Source organism: Trachypithecus francoisi, unplaced genomic scaffold (genome assembly GCF_009764315.1).
Source record: "Trachypithecus francoisi isolate TF-2019V2 unplaced genomic scaffold, Tfra_2.0 Lachesis_group5, whole genome shotgun sequence".
NCBI lineage: Eukaryota > Metazoa > Chordata > Mammalia > Primates > Cercopithecidae > Trachypithecus > Trachypithecus francoisi.
In genome coordinates this window covers 103,959,499-103,980,296 of record NW_022681470.1, presented here as the reverse complement: position 1 = coordinate 103,980,296, position 20,798 = coordinate 103,959,499, and the positions used below count along the sequence as shown (strand labels likewise).

At 38.1% G+C, this 20,798-nt stretch overlaps 2 protein-coding genes across 5 annotated transcripts in view; one reads left to right on the top strand and one right to left on the bottom strand.

The window, feature by feature from the left end:
• Positions 1–8,387, bottom strand: part of GDAP2 (ganglioside induced differentiation associated protein 2) — a 64,900-nt gene extending 56,513 nt beyond the window's left edge. For 2 of the 3 annotated variants that reach the window (XM_033196425.1, XM_033196427.1), the window contains exons 1-2: positions 8,214–8,387; positions 8–250 (exon numbers count right to left, since the gene is read on the bottom strand). In XM_033196425.1, coding sequence (XP_033052316.1) covers positions 8–183 — 176 coding nt within the window. In that variant the 5' untranslated portion in view covers positions 184–250; positions 8,214–8,387. Of the gene's footprint in view, positions 1–7; positions 251–7,996; positions 8,136–8,213 lie in introns of those variants that run through there. The other variant, XM_033196426.1, reaches the window with a different exon arrangement.
• A 27-nt stretch (positions 8,388–8,414) lies between these two features.
• WDR3 (WD repeat domain 3) overlaps positions 8,415–20,798 on the top strand; it is a 30,816-nt gene continuing 18,432 nt past the window's right edge. Inside the window, exons 1-9 of one of the 2 annotated variants that reach the window (XM_033196423.1) lie at positions 8,415–8,548; positions 12,362–12,564; positions 13,544–13,753; positions 15,620–15,738; positions 17,330–17,408; positions 18,324–18,419; positions 19,658–19,771; positions 19,955–20,056; positions 20,568–20,665. In XM_033196423.1, the coding sequence (XP_033052314.1) occupies positions 12,394–12,564; positions 13,544–13,753; positions 15,620–15,738; positions 17,330–17,408; positions 18,324–18,419; positions 19,658–19,771; positions 19,955–20,056; positions 20,568–20,665 (989 nt within the window). In that variant the 5' untranslated portion in view covers positions 8,415–8,548; positions 12,362–12,393. The other variant, XM_033196424.1, reaches the window with a different exon arrangement.

The window sequence follows — 20,798 nt, the reverse complement described above, 5'->3', positions numbered from 1 at the left end:
TAATTACCAAAGAACTACTTTTCCATTGACGTCCTTATTATAAAGAAAAGGTGATCGAACAGCGTCTTCCTGAAATATTTCAGCTGTAGTATCAGAGGAATTTAATTCATCTCGGCATGAGTCACCCCAGCTTGGTAGTGCATCCACATCCACAAACTGGGAAGGCGCACCTAAGGGATCCATGGAATGGGCACTTTGATATGTCTTTTCCCAAATTCCTCAGCAATTCAATATTCACTGGAGACTTTGGCTTAAGAGAAAAGAAAGAATCATTTTAATAGAGAAGCACAGATATTACTTGAATTCTATTAAAGCAGTAAAGAAAATTCCACCGTGAAACAACCCAATAATATACTGTGTGATTATAGTCACTTTACAAGTCCATTAAAAACAATGGACAACAAAGAATTGCTACAGCATTTCTAAAACAGGATTAAAGAGTGATTATTTAAGCATAAATTCTTTTCAAAGAATTACAGCCATTAAAGTAATCACATGGCCCACCAATTCTACTTTCCGGAAACAGGACTATTCATTCAACATTCACTGAGTGCCTACTATTGAAAAAACAAAAAGTGATAGATGCTGCAAGGGATACAAAGATAAATCATATGTATAATTTAAAGTCTGATGATAATGTGGAGGATGTACTAAGACAAAATGAGAAGCTGGGAGGTTACTGCAATCAAGTAGTAAGAGATGATAAAGGTTTCAACTAGGAAAGGAGATACAGAAGGAGGCACCCATTTAAGAAGCAAAATACAAAGGAAGGATGAACAGGAGTTGACAATTTATAGGATATGGTGTATGAGACAGTGGTATGGTAGGTGGCTGGTTGTACTGAAATACCAACATTAGAAGAGGAGGGTGTTGGAAGACACACAGTGTCAAGTACTAGAGAGAAGTAATGGGAAATTGTTGCTAGAGAAAAGGAGAATCAATTTGCCTATGAGTCAAATATCTATTTCAGTAAAATGGTATACTCATTCATCGAATGAATCTTTGTATTGTGCCATTGCACTCCAGCCTGGGCAACGAGAGCAAAAATCCATTAAAAAAAAAAAAATTTTTGCAAGCATCTACCATGTGTTAGATACTATTCTTGGCACTGGGTACACACTGGTGAATAAAAACAAGTCCCTGCCCTTCGGGAGCATATACTTCCATGGAGAAGACAGAAGATGATATATGATAAAGAAACAAGCAGGTATCTAACAGAATGACTAGAGGAAGTAAGTAATATGAGAGAATAGGTAACATCTCAGTAGAAAGATACAATGAGAGAGCAAGCCACATGAAGCTCTGGGAGATGTTTCAGGCAAAGGAAATGGCAAGTACAAAGGCCAAATAGGCAGGAAGGATCTTGGTATACTACAGGAGGAGCTAGGAGGTCAGTTTAGGAAAAGCAGAATAAGCTAGGTAATGAGTGGTAGGTGATGAGGTTGGTAAGAGAGGGAAAGGCCAAAGGATACAGTTTGTAAACTATGGTAAGAAGTTTAGATCTTATTCTAAATATGAGGTGATGCTATTAGAGGATCTTGATCATGGTAATGATTAAATATAAATATTTGAAAAGAATACTGTAGCTACAATGAAACTGAGAAGAGGCAAGAGTAGGTGCAGAGATCAATAGAAAATGACTGCAATAATTTAGGTGAGATGGTAGTGATGAGAAATGTAAGACTTGGCATGTATTTTGAAAGTGGTGTCAACAAGACTTACTTAAGAATATAGACAGTAGGGAGAAAGAGCAGAACCAAAGATAACTTCTGGATTACTTGCTTACACAATTGAGTAAATGTTATGCTATTTACAGATAAGAGAAAAATTGGAGTAGGTTGTAGGGTAGAGAGAGAGAACCAATGGATTTTCTTTTTCTTAGGTCTTTTTGGGTGTGCTAAGTTTGAGATGCTCATTCTATGACCAAGTGTTTATGTCAAACATGCAAATTGGTTATACGAGGCTAGAGCTCACAGAAGATGGGGCTAAAAATATAAATTTGGAATTCTCAGCATATGGATGGTATTTAAAGCTACGGGAACTGGACAAGATAGCCTAGACAGTAAATGCAAATAGAGAACACAGATCCAAGGACTGAGTCCTACAACAAAACTTGAGGTGGGAAAGAGGACAAGTCAGAAAGTGAGATAGAGAAGGAATACTAAGAAAGGAAGGTAAACCAGGGAAGCGTGGTAGCCTAAAAGCCAAGTGAAGAAAACATTTCAAGCAATACTTGATTCGTATCAGTTAAATGTTACTGAGAGGTTGAGTAACAGGACTAAGAACTGATTAACAGGTTTGGTAAGTTGGAGGCCATTGGTAACATGAAATAAGTAAGGGCAGATAGATGATCAGGGAAAGAAAGTCAGCATGTGAACTTTTTTCTCCCCAAATAAATGTGCATTTTAATGAGCTATTATGAAGGAAACACCCCTGGAACCACCACCAAAGTCAGGAGATAGAACTGTGCAGGCACCCAAAAGTACCTCCATGGGATCTGTCATGATGTCAACCCCTTCCTGTCCCCCAAAGTAACTACTATCAGAACTTTTAATCACTTTCTTACATACTCATATGGCCTTTTCACCTAAGTGTGCATCCCTAGAAACCATAGTTTAATATTAGCCATTTAAAACATTTTAGTGTATATCTTAAATCTCTTTTAATCTACAAGTCCGCCATCCAACATTTCCTTTTCTGTAAAACTTATGTGCTGAAACTGTAGTGTTCCACAGTCTGGATTTTGTTGCTTGCATATTCATGTATGGTTCAACAAGTTTCTCTGTTATTTGAAAACTTCTTGTTAGTAGTCAGTTCTGGCAAGACTATATGAGATGGTGTGTCTTTCATCAGGAGGCATGTAATTTCAGATTCTCTCTTCTCTTCTCTTAGTTCTTTCTCTTTTTTAACTTTTAGGTTCAGAGGTACGTGTGCAGGTTAGTTATGTAGGTAAACTGCATGTCACAGGGGTCTGGTGTACCGATTATTACATTTCCCCGGTAAAAAGCATAGTACCTGATGGGTAGTTTTTTGATCCTCTCCCTCCTTCCACCTTTCACCCTCAAGTAGGTCCCAGTGTCTGTCGTTCCCTTCTTTGTGTCCATGTGTTCTCACTGTGTAGCTCCCACTTATAAGTGAGACCATGCAGTAGGTGGTTTTCTGTTCCTGCATTACTTTGCTTAGGATAATGGCCTCTAGCTCCATCTATGTTACTGCAAAGGACATGATCTCATGAAGTTTTTTGAGTTTTTCAGTATGGTTTTCATGTTTGTTGTTAAATAAAACAAGCATGCCCTTCCACAATAAATTCTGTGATGTTTCCTGCTGAGATACATGGGATGCTAATTGGAACAAAACATGGATCTAGTGAATATGCTAATTCCTAAATCAACGCTGTGGAACAGGAAATGTGATCATTTATATAATAATTTCAGAAAGGCCTTGTAGGTTACACAATGATAAATTTGTATGAGAAGACTATTCTTATTGACACTAAATATACCTTTGAAATTACTTTGATATAAAGAAATTAATTTTACCTAAAAGTTGGTGTTTAGTCCATCAAATTGGCCTTTCCACACGTTTTGTTATCTGTTCATAAGTATTCAGACTTGAAATAGACAAGCTGAACAGAGGACAAATGAAGACTATACTCATCTATCACGGTTAAACTGCCTCATGCTCAATGGAATGACACTTAGCAAAAGTTCATAATTTCAAAAAATTATCTGCAGATTTTTTATGACAATGACTAATATTGAAAGTTCTTAACTATAATCTAAAAACAAATCCATTAACACAAACAGTTTTCAGTTTGTAAACTTGAATGCCAACTTTCAGGACAAAATTGCTTTTCTAAGGTAACTTTTCTTTCTGACTCTAAGTAATACATGTTTACAGAACATTTGAAAAATATCAAATTGGTCAAACGTGGTGGCTCACACCTGTAATCCTGGCACTTTGGGAGGCTGAGGCAGGGTGATCACTTGAGCCCAGGAGTTTAAGACCAGCTCGGGCAACACAGTGAGACCCTATTTCTACAAGAATACAAAAAATTAGCCAGGTGTGGTGGCATGCTTCTGTAGTCCTAGCTACTCAGGTAGCTGAGGTAGAAGGATTGCTTGAGCCCAAGAGGTGGAGGTTGCAGTGAGCCAAGATGGTGCCACCACACTCCAGCATGGGTGACAGAGCAAAACCCTATCTCAAAAAAGAAAAGAAATGAAAAGAAGGAAAAGAAAAGAAATCAAAATTAAGGGGGAGGGAAAAAATTCCTCAACTTTTGATGTAGTTACTACTTTTTTCTGTGATAGGTAAAATCATACTGATACAATTGTGAATCCAGCTTCTTTAGTATTTTAAGGTAAATATTTCCATGTGCAATGACACAGTGAGGCAGAGACAGTATGTTTCAATGTGAGAGCTTGGACTCTGTTATCACAGGGTCTGAGTTTGGATCCAGGACCATCATCCAAAAGTTGTGTTATCCTTGACTCTAAACCAGTGTTTTTATTTCTAAAATAAGAGTAAGTCTCCTAAGATTATTGTGAGCATTAAATGAGATAATTGGTGTCAAAACTGCATAGGAGAACAATTACCTTAACTTCCCTCCAATTCAAAATCATTCACTGTTTCCAACTTCCAAGTGATGATTTGGGGGTATATTCCACACTTTTAAGCCTGCTAAATCACCTTAATTTAAGCAATTTCCTTCATTTGACCATTTCTCCTCTTAAGTGAGTGTTACACCACAAATTCTCCTTTTACAACTACATCTTGCTTTTTCCTTCCTCTCAATCCTCCTGTTCTCAAAAAGGTTTTCCTCCTTTATTTCTTCTACTTCATTTCTTCTTCAGAATATTAAACTCCTTTTTTTTTCCACTTGACTTTTTAAGAGTAATTTGTTTTGTAGCTCTATTTTCTCTTCATACATTTGCTCAATCTACTGCAGTTTTGCTTCTGCTCTATAGCTATGCTAAAGCTGCTCTATCAAGGTCAACAATAACTTCCCAAATGTCAAATCCAAGAACTAATCCAATGTGGGTGGGTGGTGACCTCTACCCACATTTATTACTGATCATTTCCTCCTCAAAACTCTATTATCGTCTTTGACAGTACACCCTGGTGGTTCTCCTATATCCCTGATCAGACCCGGTCAGTAGAGTTTGTTGGATCCTTTTCCCAGCTTTTAAGTATTGTGACTCACAAGATTTGGATGTTAAATAAGTAAAAGTAATGCTCATAGCTGTTATTGTAGGACAAAATCTAATGGCATTTTATGAAGTGTCACAGTATTTAGCAAAGGTTAAATTCTTTTTCAACTCCATCTCTAAACAGACATTGATGTTTCTTACCAAAAAGAGGTTTGAATCTCTCCCTCCCCTAAACACACATATACCTTAGTAATACATACAGTAAATGGAGCCACAAACCCAAGCTAGGCAGGAAAACCTGATCCTGGAGAGAACAGTGGTTTTTAACATTCTCAAGGTCACAGGCCCCTTTGAGAATCACATGAAAGATACAGATCCTTTCACTCCCCAAAATGTTTGTGTATGAGCTCATACAAGCAGATTTGTAAACAAATTTGAATTAGAATCTCAGTAATAGAATGCAAACAGATTGCTCAAGTGACGAAGGGAGAAGGCTTCTATTAATCTATAGCCACAGCCAGAATTTTTGATAACATTAAAGAAGAGCAAGACTGTCCACTGAAAATCAGTTGATCAGCTCTGTACTTTGAATAAATTCATAAACAAACACTAAACCCTAGTTTAAAAACAAAAAAAAAGGTTATTGAAACAAGACATTAATTTCCAAGGATCAAAGAGTCTACATGGGACAAACAGAAGATTCCATAATGAATCAGATCTATTTCCATAGCCATATGCTTTTCAGAACTTTAGTGAAGAGGACCCAAAGACAAAGATAATCCACTATGTATCCTTTATAATTCAAATGGTACAGAGTAAACAGCTCTCTGTTTTGTTTTTTTTTTTCTCAAATCCTGTCATCTTTTAGTTTAAGAAGTCCTTTAAATACTGCTTAATAGGAATAATTGGATTGGCTAGAGAGATCAGATTTTATTGTTCAAAACTGGGCAAAATTGGGCATAATACCTTGGATCACCATCTCAAAAAAACCTTTTTGTCTGGATAAAAAGAAAATGACATCACTTAAGCCAGAAAAATGGTAACTTTTGACCTGTTTACCTGTCTTTCGAAACGCTTACATTGATCAGACCAGCCTGGACAACAACAGTACAAAGACAGCTGGTACATGCACTTGACCACCATTAATTCCCAGGTTTACCATTCTTTATGACTTTGTATATCAACATTCAACAGTTCAGAGCACATTAGGATTTGTGTGCATACCATACTTAAGAATCATTCTATGCCACCATCCAACACCATACTTAAGAATCATTTCATGCCATCAGAGAGAATCACATTTTTTAAAAACGATTCTCAGATTGGAAGACTAACTGAAGTAGTCAAGTATGTCAACAATAAATACAGTATAACAAGAACATTCCTAAGCTTGTCAATGGCTTGGGTCAAATTTAACATCATCACTCAAAAGCAGCCAAAGAACATATCCTCACAGTGAATTAGTAGTACCCCTTCATATTACATGAACTGCACTATGTTTTAATTGTAAGTATTGATATATTGAGCATTTTGAAACTTAAATAAGGAGGTAGAGTTATACCCTTGAAACACTGTATAAGGAATTTTATAAGATGCATTATCTTACCACTCACAGTTGCTCTAATACCAACTCTTATTAAAATCATTTTTTTCCATCTGTGGTTGTCCCATCCCATAATATTTAATAATATTAAAATAATTTTTAAGAAAAGGTAAAATCATGACTCCTTCAAATATAAAACCAAACCCGTGTTCAAGATTTTATTTAACTCAAAAGGGAACCAGGCAGAAGATACAGAAAATCCCAGAATTAGACACCTTAGAGCAGGAATATTGAAATAAACATGCAAAAGGAGGCAAAACTTCCACTGAACCTCTAAGAGAGCGAATTCACATGTCTTGACAAAAATTATTTAGCATTGATGTCAGTTACCTAGTTTACATAACTGAAAAATGGCTTTTTTAGAATTAGTTAATCCAAGGGGTAAGATAGACTCTAAACTATGCAGTTTTCCATTGAAGCACACGCTTTCCCCCATAATAATATAATGCACAGCACCTGTCAGGGATATTAACCATACACACCCACTCAAATGCTCCCTTTCCCACCAAACTTATTAAAATAATAGTTTGTGGCCACAATTTCTTCCCTTGTCATTCATCCAATACACGGCAATCTTGTTTCAAAACTCCTATGCTGCTACAGCTGTCCACAGTCTCATCATACGCATTATTTGCTATTGCAATTTTCTTGAATACGAAAGATTAGCTGAACATGCCTTAAGCTCAAGAAATTCTGAAGAAAATCAGATCATGTAGACAAAGGTCTAATTTCTGGGCTGGCTTTAGATACCTTGTTCAAGAAGCGCTGGCAGGATCTTCTTTTGTACCGCTATGTTAGCTTTAATTTTGCACAGCTCCAGACATCAGAACTCATTTCTAAACACTTCTATGCAGCTCAAGAATAAAGTAGTAGAAACGCAAGAGAGAACAGCTAATTCTCACTTGGTGACAGAGCACTTAAATCTCAGTGAGCAAACAAGGAGGAGTCAGCCTTGGTCACTTCCCCCTCAAGCGGCCAGAGAGCGGAAACACAAAGCCAGGCCAGTGTCACTCCAGGGATTGCGGGAACCTAGACAACGCACCATCCTGGGCTCAGCGTCTACCCACCCCTCACCCGAGGTGCTCTCGGTTCGTAGAATGTCCAGTCCACAGGAGAGGCAACATAGACTTGTCTTTGGGGCTACAACCAGCAAGGGCTCCCGCCTGCCCTATACACTTGCACCCTAGGGCGCGCGCCTTCTTGGCTAGGGCACCACTGTCCCTAGTGCCCGCCGACTGCCTACCCCTTCACTCCTCGTCGACACGGCGTCCCCGACAACGCCTCGGGCGAGAACCTAACCGACAGGCGAGGAAGTGGTGTCAGCTTCATTCTTCCAGAGAAGTGACTGAACTAAAACCTCAGCCTGCAATCCCGACCAGGGCCGGGTCCCGTGCACCTCGGGCCGCGCCCCCGGCCCTCTCCGCCCCGCCTTCCCTCCCGGTCTCCGCCCCGCCTCTCACAGCACTCCGGCGGTCCCATCCGGGCGGCGGGCGGGATGGATCAGGCTTCTAGTAGAAGGCGGCCGAGCGACATCTTCGGCGACCCTCAGCAGGAGCGCGCCGAGTGGGGCGAGTCAAAGTCCCAGGAGGCTGGAGTGACCAGCTGCAAACGCTCTCGGCTGCGAAACACCGGCTTCCGCTCCCGGCCAGAGCTCGCCAATCAGCGCCCGGCTCTCTCCGTCATTTCCTCCTGGAAGGCAAAGGGAACCTCTGGAGGAAGAGGCTTCCGGAACGGGCCCGGAAGGGGCAGGTCTTGTGGGCGGGCCCAGTCGGCTGGGAGCCTCGTGGAGGCTGAGGTGAGTCCTGCAGGTTAGCGGTTGGTGCTGAGCGCCTTCTCGGCGGCTCCGATTTTGCAGATTCTGTCTGAGGCGTTCGTGATGCCAGCTGCAGCCGAGGCGGGCGTATTTAGGGCCGGTTGCTAGGTCTGGGGGAACTCAGGTGACTACGGGCGTCCCCACAGCAGTACTTGGAAGCCCCTCAGCTACTCGGCGACGCTGCGTATGCTGAGCAGAGCTGCCTGACCGTGCGTATGCACGGGCTTGCCTGACCGTGTGTTCGATGTGTGGAACCCTCCGTCACCCTCTCCTGACCGAAGACTCGTTTAGGGATGTGTGGCAGGTCTGTTACCACGGTCCAGGCCCTCAGTGCATCATGGAAACATCGTTTTGGGGGCTGTGGGTTAGGAAGCGGAGATGATGGGGGTCTCGGAAGAAGCTCTGGTCATGAACTGTCCGAAAGGAGGCGAAAGCTGTGCACGTGGAACAAAGTGAACAGTGCAAGTCGTTTGGGAGGTAGTTTAAATATCGAGGGTATGAAAAAAGGCTGCGAGAATTGGGTTTACTCGAAAAGAAGTGGGCCTCAGAGGATAACATTGATTAAAATAAGTAGAGGAGAAAATGCATGTTTTCTGAGTAAAACGAATACTATGAAGAATACAAGGTCGCAGGACGAGGAAGGAGACTAGCCAGCCTGACAGGAACGTTTATTCGAGAAATACGGAGGTTAGACAGAATGAGGTTTTGGAAACTGGCAAACGATTCAGCCTTTTCAAGGCTTTAGGATGGGAAAGCTCATTTGAAAAGATTAGTCGGTAGTATTATGACTTTTAAATGAAAAGAGTGAAAAACATGGAGGCGGAGGTGCTAGGTGGAAAATCAGTGGAGTAACCCAGTGATAAAGAGCTGGAACTGAAAGTGCTGGAGGGAAAAGCATCCTGTTTCAGAGTAACAGTCAGGTGGAGTTGACTAAAGAGAAAGAGGCAGAGAGAAGCAGTTTAACATAGTGGTTAAAAGCAGAAATTTTGGAGTTAGACTGGCTGGATTGGGATCTGACTTTGGCACTTAGCTGCTAAATGACTTTGGGTTAGCAGTTTACCATCTCTGGGTCTGAGTTCCTTGTCTGTAAAATAGAGATAGGAAGAGTGACTTCCCTTGTAGTGTAATTGTGGAGAATTTGTTTATTTATTTTTAGAGATAGAGTCTCACTGTCACCCAGGCTGGAGTGCAGTGGCGTGATCATAGCTCACTGCAACCTCGAACTTCTGAACTCAAGTGGTCTTTCTGCCTCAGCCTCCCGAGTGCATCACCATGCCTGGTTAATTTTTTAAAAAATGTTTTGTAGAGATAGGGTCTTGCTGTGTTGCCCATGTTGGTCTGAAACTCTTGACTTCCAGGCCTTGGCCTCCTAAAGTGCTGGGATTATAGGCATGAGCCACCACACCAGGTCCTTATGGATTATTATTATTTTTTTTTTTTTTTGAGACGGAGTCTCGCTCTGTCGCCCAGGCTGGAGTGCAGTGTCGTGATCTCAGCTCACTGCAAGTTCCGCCTCCCGGATTCACGCCATTCTCCTGCCTCAGCCTCCCGAGTAGCTGGGACTACAGGCGCCCGCCACCTCGCCAGGCTAGTTTTTTGTATTTTTTTTAGTAGAGACGGGGTTTCACCGTGTTAGCCAGGATGGTCTCGATGTCCTGACCTCGTGATCTGCCCGTCTCGGCCTCCCAAAGTGCTGGGATAACAGGCTTGAGGATAATTTTTTTATACTTATATTTACAATGTGCTAGAGGCTTTTCTAAGTGCTTTGCATATGTTAACTCATTTCATTAATTGCTTAATTGCTGTATGTAAACAGTTGCATATGTTTACTAAGTTATATACATTTAATGTTATCAGTTACTATAGCGTAAGTCCTTGCTAAATCTTGGCTGCTATAATAATATTTTTTATTAATGATTCAAAGGTTATTAAATGGTTTTGAGCTTGAGTAACTGGGAAAATTGTGTCTTAGTGTCTGAAAAAAAGAGAGGGATACCGGAAGTAAGGTAGGCTTGGTTATAGACATGTTAAATGTGAAACTATAAGGTATTCAAGTGGAGATGTTCAGTAAATATTGGAAACTCTATAATTAGTATTCATGTAGGTGGGCAGGGCTGGAAATAGACATATGGGAGTCTGTGGACCTAGGCATGCTATATGAATTCTCCAAGGAAGATACTATAGAAGGAGGTGGTAGATGGCCAAAGACAGGCAAACATAAGGAACAACTACAGAGTCTGGAGGAATAAGAGGAATTGCGAAAGAATTAATCAAATGGCCTAGGCTAAGAGCATTATCATCCTGTTAATATTATCTTTCCTTGATTTTACATTGGCTTTGTGTTGGTTCCTGTGAGAGAAACAATGAGGCCAGTAAGTGATTATTAACAGAAAATATTATCAGAGAGTTGAGATTGAACTTTTTTTTTGTTGAAGTAGACTAAAACAGCATTTGATAATTAGAAAGACCCTGTAGAGTTAAATCAACCAACCAAAGAAACAAAAAACAATAGCAAAAAGAAACAACTCCTTATAAAAGACTGTAACTTCTTTATTTTTGTGTGTTTTAAGTTGCATGGGTGTTTTTTGGGGATACTTTTTACTCTTCCATGTAAAGAACAGATGGGACTGATTTGTTATCTCCTTCATTCACCTCTTGTCCCTTTTATACATAACCAGTGGATTATGGATTTTCAGTGAATTTAATAAAAGTGCAGAAATAATGGCATCTTTCCAAAAATAGTGTGCCAAGTTGCTCACCCATTTTCTATGCCAAGGGTAAGTGACTGCTCTGATTTTGAAATGAAGGACAGACTTTCATGGACTAATAGTTCTCAAAGTGTGGTCCAAGAACTGCAACAGCAGCATCACTTGGAAACTTGTTAGAAATGAAAAATTCTAGGCCCTACCCCAGAGTTATGAAATCAGAAACAGGTGCTGGGAGAAGAGATGAGATGGTGTTTTCTAGCAGTGTTTTCATAAGCCCTCCAGGTAATTTGGATGTATACTAGAGTTAGAGAACCACTGTACAAGAAGGTTAAGGAACATGAGGTTAGGGATTTTGTCTTACTAATAGTGTATATCCAGTGTCTAGAACGGTGCCTGTCTAATTGGTAGGTTTTCAATAAATAGTCACTGAAAAATATGTTCAGTCTCAGACTACCAATCTCTGTGTAAAAGCTTTGATGCTGGTTGAATGGGCAGAAATAAATTAGTTTAGCTGCATTGAGCCTATAATGTCAGATACGCATGAGTTGGGCATGACAATATGACTAATCTGGAACTTGAGGAAGAAGAATTATATTGAGTCAACAGTGAATAAAAAATGAAGATGTCTAGGTATTTTAGGTCAATGATTTATTCAGAGTAAATAAAGATTAAGAAGTCACAAGTTACATGCTTTTAATGACATGATAAACAGTTGGTATTGTTTGGGCGCAGTGGCTCACACCTGTAATCCCAGCACTTCGAGGCGGGCGGATCAATTGAGGTCAGGCGTTCAAGACCAGCCTGGTCAACATGGTGAAACCCCATCTCTACTAAAAAAAAAAAAAAATACAAAAATTAGCCGGGTGTGGTGGCACATGCCTGTAGTCCCAGCTACTCGGGAGGCTGAGACAGGGGAATTGCTTGAACCTAGGAGGCAGAGTCTGCTGTGAGCCCAGATCCCGCCACTGCACTCCACCCTGGGCAACAGAGTGAGACTCTGTCTCAAAAACAAAAAACAGTTGGTGTTTACTAACCTAGTAGAACCAAGGCACCCAAGGAGCTGAGTTTTCTTTGTTTCTGTGCACAGATTGCCTCACCTGTGGTATCAGACATCATAACATGGGGCTCACCAAGCAGTACCTACGCTATGTTGCTAGTGCCGTCTTTGGCGTCATTGGCAGCCAAAAAGGTAATATTGTCTTTGTGACACTTCGTGGTGAGAAAGGACGCTATGTGGCAGTACCAGCTTGTGAACACGTTTTCATCTGGGACTTAAGGAAAGGAGAGAAGGTGAGCCCAAAATGACCAGTTTGATACTGATTTATTGGTACTTGAGGATGGAGAGGTAGTAGGAGTGGGGGAGCTCTGATTTATTTATCCTGAGGTTTTTTTTGTGTGTGTGTGCCCTTAGAAGAGAAGAGAAATCTTTTTCCTTTAGGTCTAGCTAGCCAAGCATCAAATTCCTTTGTGTTCTTCTCCACTAAATTCTGAAAACCACAAAGAAATAGGAACTTATTTCTTAGATGTCTATTTGTTGGAATATTTACAGGTCATTATTTGTAGTAATTATTTATTCGTAATGTATTTTTTCTCTACCAATTCTATTTTTCAAGTTCAACTTATGCTTATAGCTGGTTATAAAATATTAGGCATGTAAAAGGATGGTAACTGTATGTTGGCAGAATGTTTTTCTAATGTGGATAAGGCCCAAGTGTTGTTAAACTAGATTTCGATACTTTGTGTGACTGAATTCCCTAAGCCTACCACTTTTGCCAAACCAAATATAGGCATTTTGATATTGTCCATTCATTTTGTGATTCCCAAGAGATTACTACTTTGATTCTTGTTACCACCCAGAGTCCTTTGTGGTGAAAACCACTGTAGTACTCGATTGCCATGCAGATTGTTTTCTTATAAAATGGGTCTCAGTTAAAGGAATTTGCAACCCTTTATTGAAAATCATGTAGTGTTGTTCTAGGATTAAGACTTACATTAAAGGGATTAAATTTATTTTATTGCCTAAGGAGTTTTTAAATGTATTACACCAATGTAGGGCTATGGAGAAAATAATTAAGCCTTTTCTTAAATATTTCGTTGCCTAGTACAAATACTAAAAAACTTGAAATGGATTGTAGAGTTTCATTTTTATTCATAAGAGTAATTTGGAATTATTGGTGCTCTTAATTTTACTGTGCCTGAGTATTCCTGTGCTATTCCCTTGATTTCATGCTTAACTCTTTTACATTGTTTTTAATTTTTATGATTTCAGATTCTTATCCTTCAGGGGCTTAAACAAGAAGTTACTTGCTTGTGCCCCTCCCCAGATGGGCTACACTTAGCTGTTGGGTATGAGGATGGGTCGATCCGAATCTTCAGTCTCCTGAGTGGGGAAGGAAATGTGACCTTCAATGGTCACAAAGCAGCTATCACTACCTTGAAGTATGATCAGCTAGGAGGCAGACTGGCATCTGGGTCCAAGGTGAGCCTTTGAATCAGCCCAGACTTTGAGATATTAAAGGAATGTAACTCTTATTGTGGAAGTGCTACCCAAAACAGTAAAATAAGAAAAGAAAACAAAGACTGGAAAAGAAGAGACAAAATAATAATTATTTGCCATTGACTTCTGTAAAGTCAGTAGGATTTCCTATAACTTAAAAGTCATGAGTTAGAAAATATAAAAGATTCCATTCACAACCGATTAAGTAACAGACATAAAAATACCGTGAAACTTTACTGAAGAATGGGATAGGAGACTTTTGTAGAGATATAATCCGTGTTCTTGAGTGGGAAGACAAGGCATTGAAAAGATGGTAGTGTTTTCTAATTGATTTATATAGCTAAAGCTATGTTTAGACATACGTTTATATATAGATATAGATATATTTAAATAGATATTGTAAAGGTTTTAGTTGTTACTTAGAACTTGACCTAATATGGAAAAGCAAAGGAATTGGAAACACCAACATTTGGGAAGAAAAGAATAATAAAACGGGAGTTTCAGATATTAAAATGTTGTATAAATCCAAATTTAAGAAGTATCATATTTATACTTCAATGCAAGTATCAATGCAAAATAGATTTTTGCAACCAAATGGAAATCTCAGAAACACGTCCATGTTTATATTCCTAATTAGTATATTTTAAAGATGACATTTTTAATAAGTAGAAAAATGATGGATTATTTATAAAACAGTCCTTAGACAATTGGCTATTTGGGGGAAAATTTTAAATTAAAGCTTTACCTTGTGCTATATACCAAAATAAAACAAAGATTAAAGACTTAACTATAAAAAAGTAGCATTTTAAAGTAAACTAGAAAATATGTAAGTAAATATCTGATAGCAAGGTAGAAAAGGACTTTAAATGTATTAGCAAAGAAATAAATTAAAAGGAAACTGTTGGTAGATTGGAATACTTGAAACATTTGTACATTAAAAACAAGTCAGAGGACACTGAAAAAGTTAAAATATTTAATATTTTCAATATGAAAAGAAAGGATTAGTATCATTCATCTATTAATAACTTACAAACAGTCAAATAAGAGATGACACCCAAAGAATGATAGACAAAAGAAAGACATGAATTGGTAATTCAAAAGAGATACTAATGGCCAGTAATCACCATAAAGCATGTAAAATATTTTTCATTTCTATTCATAAATGTAAATTAAATACTAAGACTGAACATTTTTTACTTATGAGATTAGCAGTAGTTTTTAAGAAAACTAATAATAGAGTTAAGTGAATGGGGAACAGGCCTTGTCATACATATCCCACTGGTTCTATAGATTTACCCAACCTGGAGATCATTTTGATGGTATCAATCCGAAACTTTAAAAATAAACATATCATATAACTCAAGAACTTTTCATTTTAGTTTTTTCTAATCAGAGATACATACAAAAATTTGTGTATAATAATGTTTACTTCTGCATATTTATAACAGCAGAAAGTTGGAAACTACCTAAATGTCTAAAATAGAAAAATTTTAAAATAAGTTGTGCTATCACTTTAGAATTTATTATGTGAGCATTAAAAATGGAAATAATATTTAATGAATAAAGAAAAGGTTGTAAAATGATAGGAATGGCATGATCTCAGTTTTCTAATAGGAAAATAACAACCTGGATTATACATAAAAACTAGAGCAATAACAATATCTGGGGATTATTTCTGGATAGTGGGAATAAGGCTGGTGTTTATTCCACTGTACTTTCCCCATGCTTTCCAAATTTTCCACAAGGACTGTGTATTGCCTTTGTAATAATTAAGTCTCATTGTTTGTCAAGTTAGGCCATATGTGGTAAAGAAAATTATTTTTCATCTGTATTATTTGATCCCTTTAGGACACAGATATTATTGTATGGGATGTGATCAATGAAAGTGGTCTCTACCGTCTAAAGGGGCACAAGGACGCCATCACACAAGCCTTGTTTCTACGAGAAAAGAACCTGCTAGTTACTAGGTAAAGAAATAATGGTTTAATTTCCAGTTCTTTTTTAGGAAGAGAGAATTTGCTTTCTTCCTTACTCATTTCTCTCATGAGAAGTGTGCTCATGCTTATACATTAGTGTTCTCTCCTGTTCTCCTGCTTTCCTTTTTTCCATTTCTTCTAAGTAGTATCTTAGAGCTATCCAGTTATATTATTTTTAAAATAATTTTTCTAATTTGTCATTCTTTTCTCTTGATACCAGTTTTTCCTTGTTTCTTAGCCTTTTGAAGCTCATTATAGAATGAGCTTTGTCTACCTTCTAGATCTCTAGAAAGCCAGGAATCAGAATATGGAGCAGAGGGAAGATATGAATACCAGGTGTTAAATTCGGCTCGCCTTTTGAGGAGAGATGTACTGTACTTCATAGGCCTTCTGAACACCTATTAGGATGAACCATTTGAAATTTTTATTTGTGTACATAAAAATCATCAAATACCAACAGTTTTATATTGTTCAACCTAACATCATAATGAATATTCCTAAAGAATGGCCACCTAGGAAAAGCTGGGATACCAAGGTTTGCCAGGCATTAATTAGAGGAACCATAGTAATAACTCAGAAAAAGCTGTGAGCACTAAATGCTTTACCAATGGTGGATTTGTTTCTGTGGGATAGGATACAGGTAAATTAGTGTCTTGTTCAGATAACACAGGTTCTGTAAGAGAATGATTCTATAGTTCTAATAGAAAATATATATATTACAGCTTAGGGAATATAAAGGAAAGTAAATAACACGGTAAGGTGGGGTTATATGGGATGGAGTTTGTAAATCAGGTTTTTGAGGTTTTTTTTTTTTCCAGTTTGCTCATGAAGGAGGATTATATTAGATTTATGTAGTGAAGAGGTAAGGAAGAGGTGTTTGAGCAGGAGTAGTAGAGGCCATTGACTGGGAGGACTTATATTTAGGGGGTTAAGAACAAATAAATGGGAAATTTTGAGAATGCTGCCAAAGAACCTGATTTTCATTCTACAGAGAACATTGAGTGAGTGCAAATATTAAAAATTAAGGTTATCCGACAGTTGCACATTGGATGGGATGAAAGAACAGCAATGGACAAAGAGACCAAATGAGAAGCTGTTAAAATAATCAAGGTAGTAGGACTTAAGTTCAGGTTAGTGTGCAGAAATGGACTAGAAGGAGTCAATAGTTAGAAACTTCACACAGGAGGCATTTTCAGGACAAGAGACTAACTGGACAGGAAGACAAGGGAGTGGGAGAGGTCTAAGATGTTTCCATGGTAGATTGTCTGAGGGAATGCCAATGCTGTGATGATTGAAATGATAGGAAGAAGGCATGATGGATCAAATTCTGTATTCTTTGGTACTCTGCATCTAAAGTCATTCTTGTGCTTATAGGTAGAACATTTTATTTTCTGCACAGGAATAACTACAAGGAAAGTTAGGATTCTTTGCTTTTCAAAGGAAAGATCAGAGAGAATTGGAGCTTTAGACATTATTGAAGCATATGTTCCTTTTAAAGCAAAGTGAGTTTTGGATCTGCCTATTAGTTGAATAAGTTTTCCTAAACAGGATATATATATTTTTCTCCTGTTTCTTCTTTTAGTGGGAAAGATACCACGGTGAAATGGTGGGACCTTGATACTCAGCACTGCTTTAAAACAATGGTTGGCCACAGGACTGAGGTACGTGGAGGGTCATGGGCCCAGGGAAATAATGGGAAGGCAAAAGGGAAAAGGTGGTGTTCTTCGCTTCCCTTTTCATGGCTCTTTGTTTTTACTGCACACAATAATTATATGCCATCTTGAGGAATAGTGAGGCTGGTTTGATGGAATCAATGCCAGCCATTGGAGCAGATACTGATGCTCTGACATGTAGTAAAAATTGGCCTTGGATGGTTTTTAATTCCTGAATTTCATCATTTCTAAATAATGTGTCCACTTTTATGAACATAGGGAAGTTTAATAATATTATGTGTGCGGCACCTAGCTTACTGATAGGTAAGCAGCACATGGTAGCTCTTACAGTAGTTACTTGAACACAGATCTATTCAGTTGAGTTCAGGGACTGTTTTTTATACATCTTTGCATCCTCAGTGCTTTATTCATATCAGGCATTCAGGAAGGTAATACCTAGAGTTAATGACAAGAAGATTAAATTATTTGTTGATCTGCAGCAATATTATTTTCATTATTTAATTCCTGGATACTTGAAGCTGAAAGTTATGCCATGGACATTAGTGGGGCACCTTTTATTTCCTGGACACTGCTAAAAGCAAAGAAATAGAAGACTTAAAATCATCATTTGAGTGGATTCCAGTTAAGATTTATGCTGAACAGCCATTATCTTAATTTGATTATAGGAGGTTAGAGACAAACTCGTAGTATCACAAAAGCAGCAGTTTCGCCACAGGCCATTTTTTTCTCTGTAAAAGTGAGGTTTCTCTTAGTGTATTTTGAAAGGGTTGTTGATATGCCTTTTCTTTGCCTTTAAGGTGCCAAAGACATTTCACTATGGTAACTTAGACTTTTGGAACATCATATTATACTACCTGGAATCTCTTGAAAATTGTATTACTCAAATCTTTTTATATTCTATAGGTATGGGGGTTGGTTCTGGTGTCAGAAGAAAAGCGACTCATCACTGGAGCCTCAGACAGTGAACTGAGGGTATGGGACATAGCTTATCTGCAAGAGGTAATTACTTTTTAAAATCATGGGCAGGGTCATGTTTAGAAGTTTCGTAAGCACCTTGGTTTTAGAATCAGATGTAATTATTGAGTACTTCACATAGTATTAGAAGGAAGTCATCACACCAATAACCTGCAACACCTAAAAAAGCTTTTCTTCCTTGTATGCTCATTATCCTAATTTATTTGAGCTTAGGTTAGCTTTAGGCTTACAGCTTCTGGTAATACTAATGTTTTAGTTTGTGGCACTCTTAATCAGATATTCTTGGACCTTTGGGGGTCCATGGATGGCCTTCAGAATATCTGTGAACCTTTCCCCTCAAACATACATGTAGAATTTTATGTTTATAAATATGTATATTCTGAGAAGATGTATAACTTTTTCTTAAACATTTAAAGAATTTACATAGAAGAAAAGCTTGCAGACCTTAGGTTTAGCTGAATTTCGGTGTGTACAGCGTCCAGCAGCCATTTTGATGGGAGTTACATTAGTAGACTAGGGGTTATCTTTTCTTTATTTAAGAAGAAAATGTATCAACCTGTCTTGGAATGCCTTTGCAATTCCTAATGCCAATTTGAATTTTTCTGTCTATAATATGGTTGACCTTTCACCTAAATACAGAGAAAATTTTGAAGTTAGTGAAGAGAAGGGTCATTATTTTTTCACTGTTGTCGCTAAACAGTAGTCCTTACACTATAGAAAGTTTTTGGAGATAGTATAATGAGTAATATTTTGTTTATATATTATGTAGTCAGTTTTTAATAAGTTCTGATACCTGCCCTGCTACTGAAGAGGTTTGATAAGGGAGATCATGGATTAGAAGCTATTATTGACCATAAGAAAGATTTCTAAGTCTTCAGGATTAAGAGTTACCTCTTGGGCCAGGCTTAGTGGTTCATGCCTATAATCCCAGTACTTTGGGAGGCTGAGACAGGAGGATCACTTGAGTCCACACACAAGTTTGAGAGCAGCCTGGGCAACATGGCAAGAACCTGTCTCTACAAAAAATTTAAAAATTAGTCAAGCATGGTGGTGTGTGCCTGTGGTTTCAGCTATTTGGGAGGCTGAGGTGGGAGGATGGCTTGAGCCCACGAGATCAAGGCTGCAGTGAGATATGATCATGCCATTGCACTCCAGCCTGGGAGATAGAGTAAGACTCTGTCTCCAACAACAACAACAACAACAACAAAATGCCTCCTGGAACATACTATTTCAGCTTTTATTTTCCCATTTTTATGAAACAGATTGAAGACCCGAAAGAACCAGACCCCAAGAAAATCAAAGGATCTTCTCCTGGAATACAAGATACTCTTGAGGCAGAGGATGGTACCTTTGAGATGGATGAAGCCCCTGAGGATGTAATTCATTTTCGTTTCTTAAGTTTAATTGTGTTGAATAGTGGGAAAGTCAGAATTGCAGATTTTTAGGGAATCATCACTTTAGGGAATATTTTTGTCACTTGCACTTACTAGAATTATATTTTTTTCAGAAGTTCAGTAGAACTTACATCTAACCTTCATCTGCTCTTGCTTCTTCTGTAGCGAATCCTTTCATGTAGAAAAGCTGGTTCCATAATGCGGGAAGGAAGAGACAGAGTTGTAAACCTTGCAGTCGAGAAGACAGGCAGGATTGTTGCTTGCCATGTGAGTACCATACTTAGGAGAAAATAACAAGGAATAGGCTGTTCCTTTCAAACACTCATTCTTTCATATTCAATGTAAAGATGACTTTTTCTTGACTCATGTTAATAATTCATTATATGGTACTGTGTGGACCTATAATCTCTAGCTTTATTAGCATAACAATAAAAATATTAATAATTACTATTAGGTTGGTGGAAAAGTAATTGCAGTTTTTGTCATTTAAAAAGTAATGGCAAAAACTGCAATTACTTTTGAACCAATATTATTTTTATTAGCAACCATTTATTAAATGCTTGCTCTTCTAAGCAATTTAAAAGCATTTAACTTCTTGTTTAGCCTTCAGAGCAATGCTACAAGTAGGAAGTGATATCCTCATTTTACAGATGAGATAGCAAACCCAGAGAGATTAACTAAGGGAAGAAAAATAAATATTGTTGTTTACTTTTAATTGAGAATTAGGTAAATTACAGATTACCTCTCCTTGACTCACATTAACCTTTTGCCTTTCTAGGGAACTGATTCTGTGCTAGAATTGTTTTGTATCCTTTCCAAAGAAGAAATTCAGAAGAAAATGGATAAGAAGATGAAGAAAGCTAGAAAGAAAGCAAAGTATGTTTTCTTAATACTTATATTAATAATGAATTATCCTGGATAGGCCCCATGTTACTGAAAAAAACTGGCTTCTTTAATATTTACTCTCTTATCAATTACCGTTAAAAGTTAAAGAAGAACTTGTGAGGTA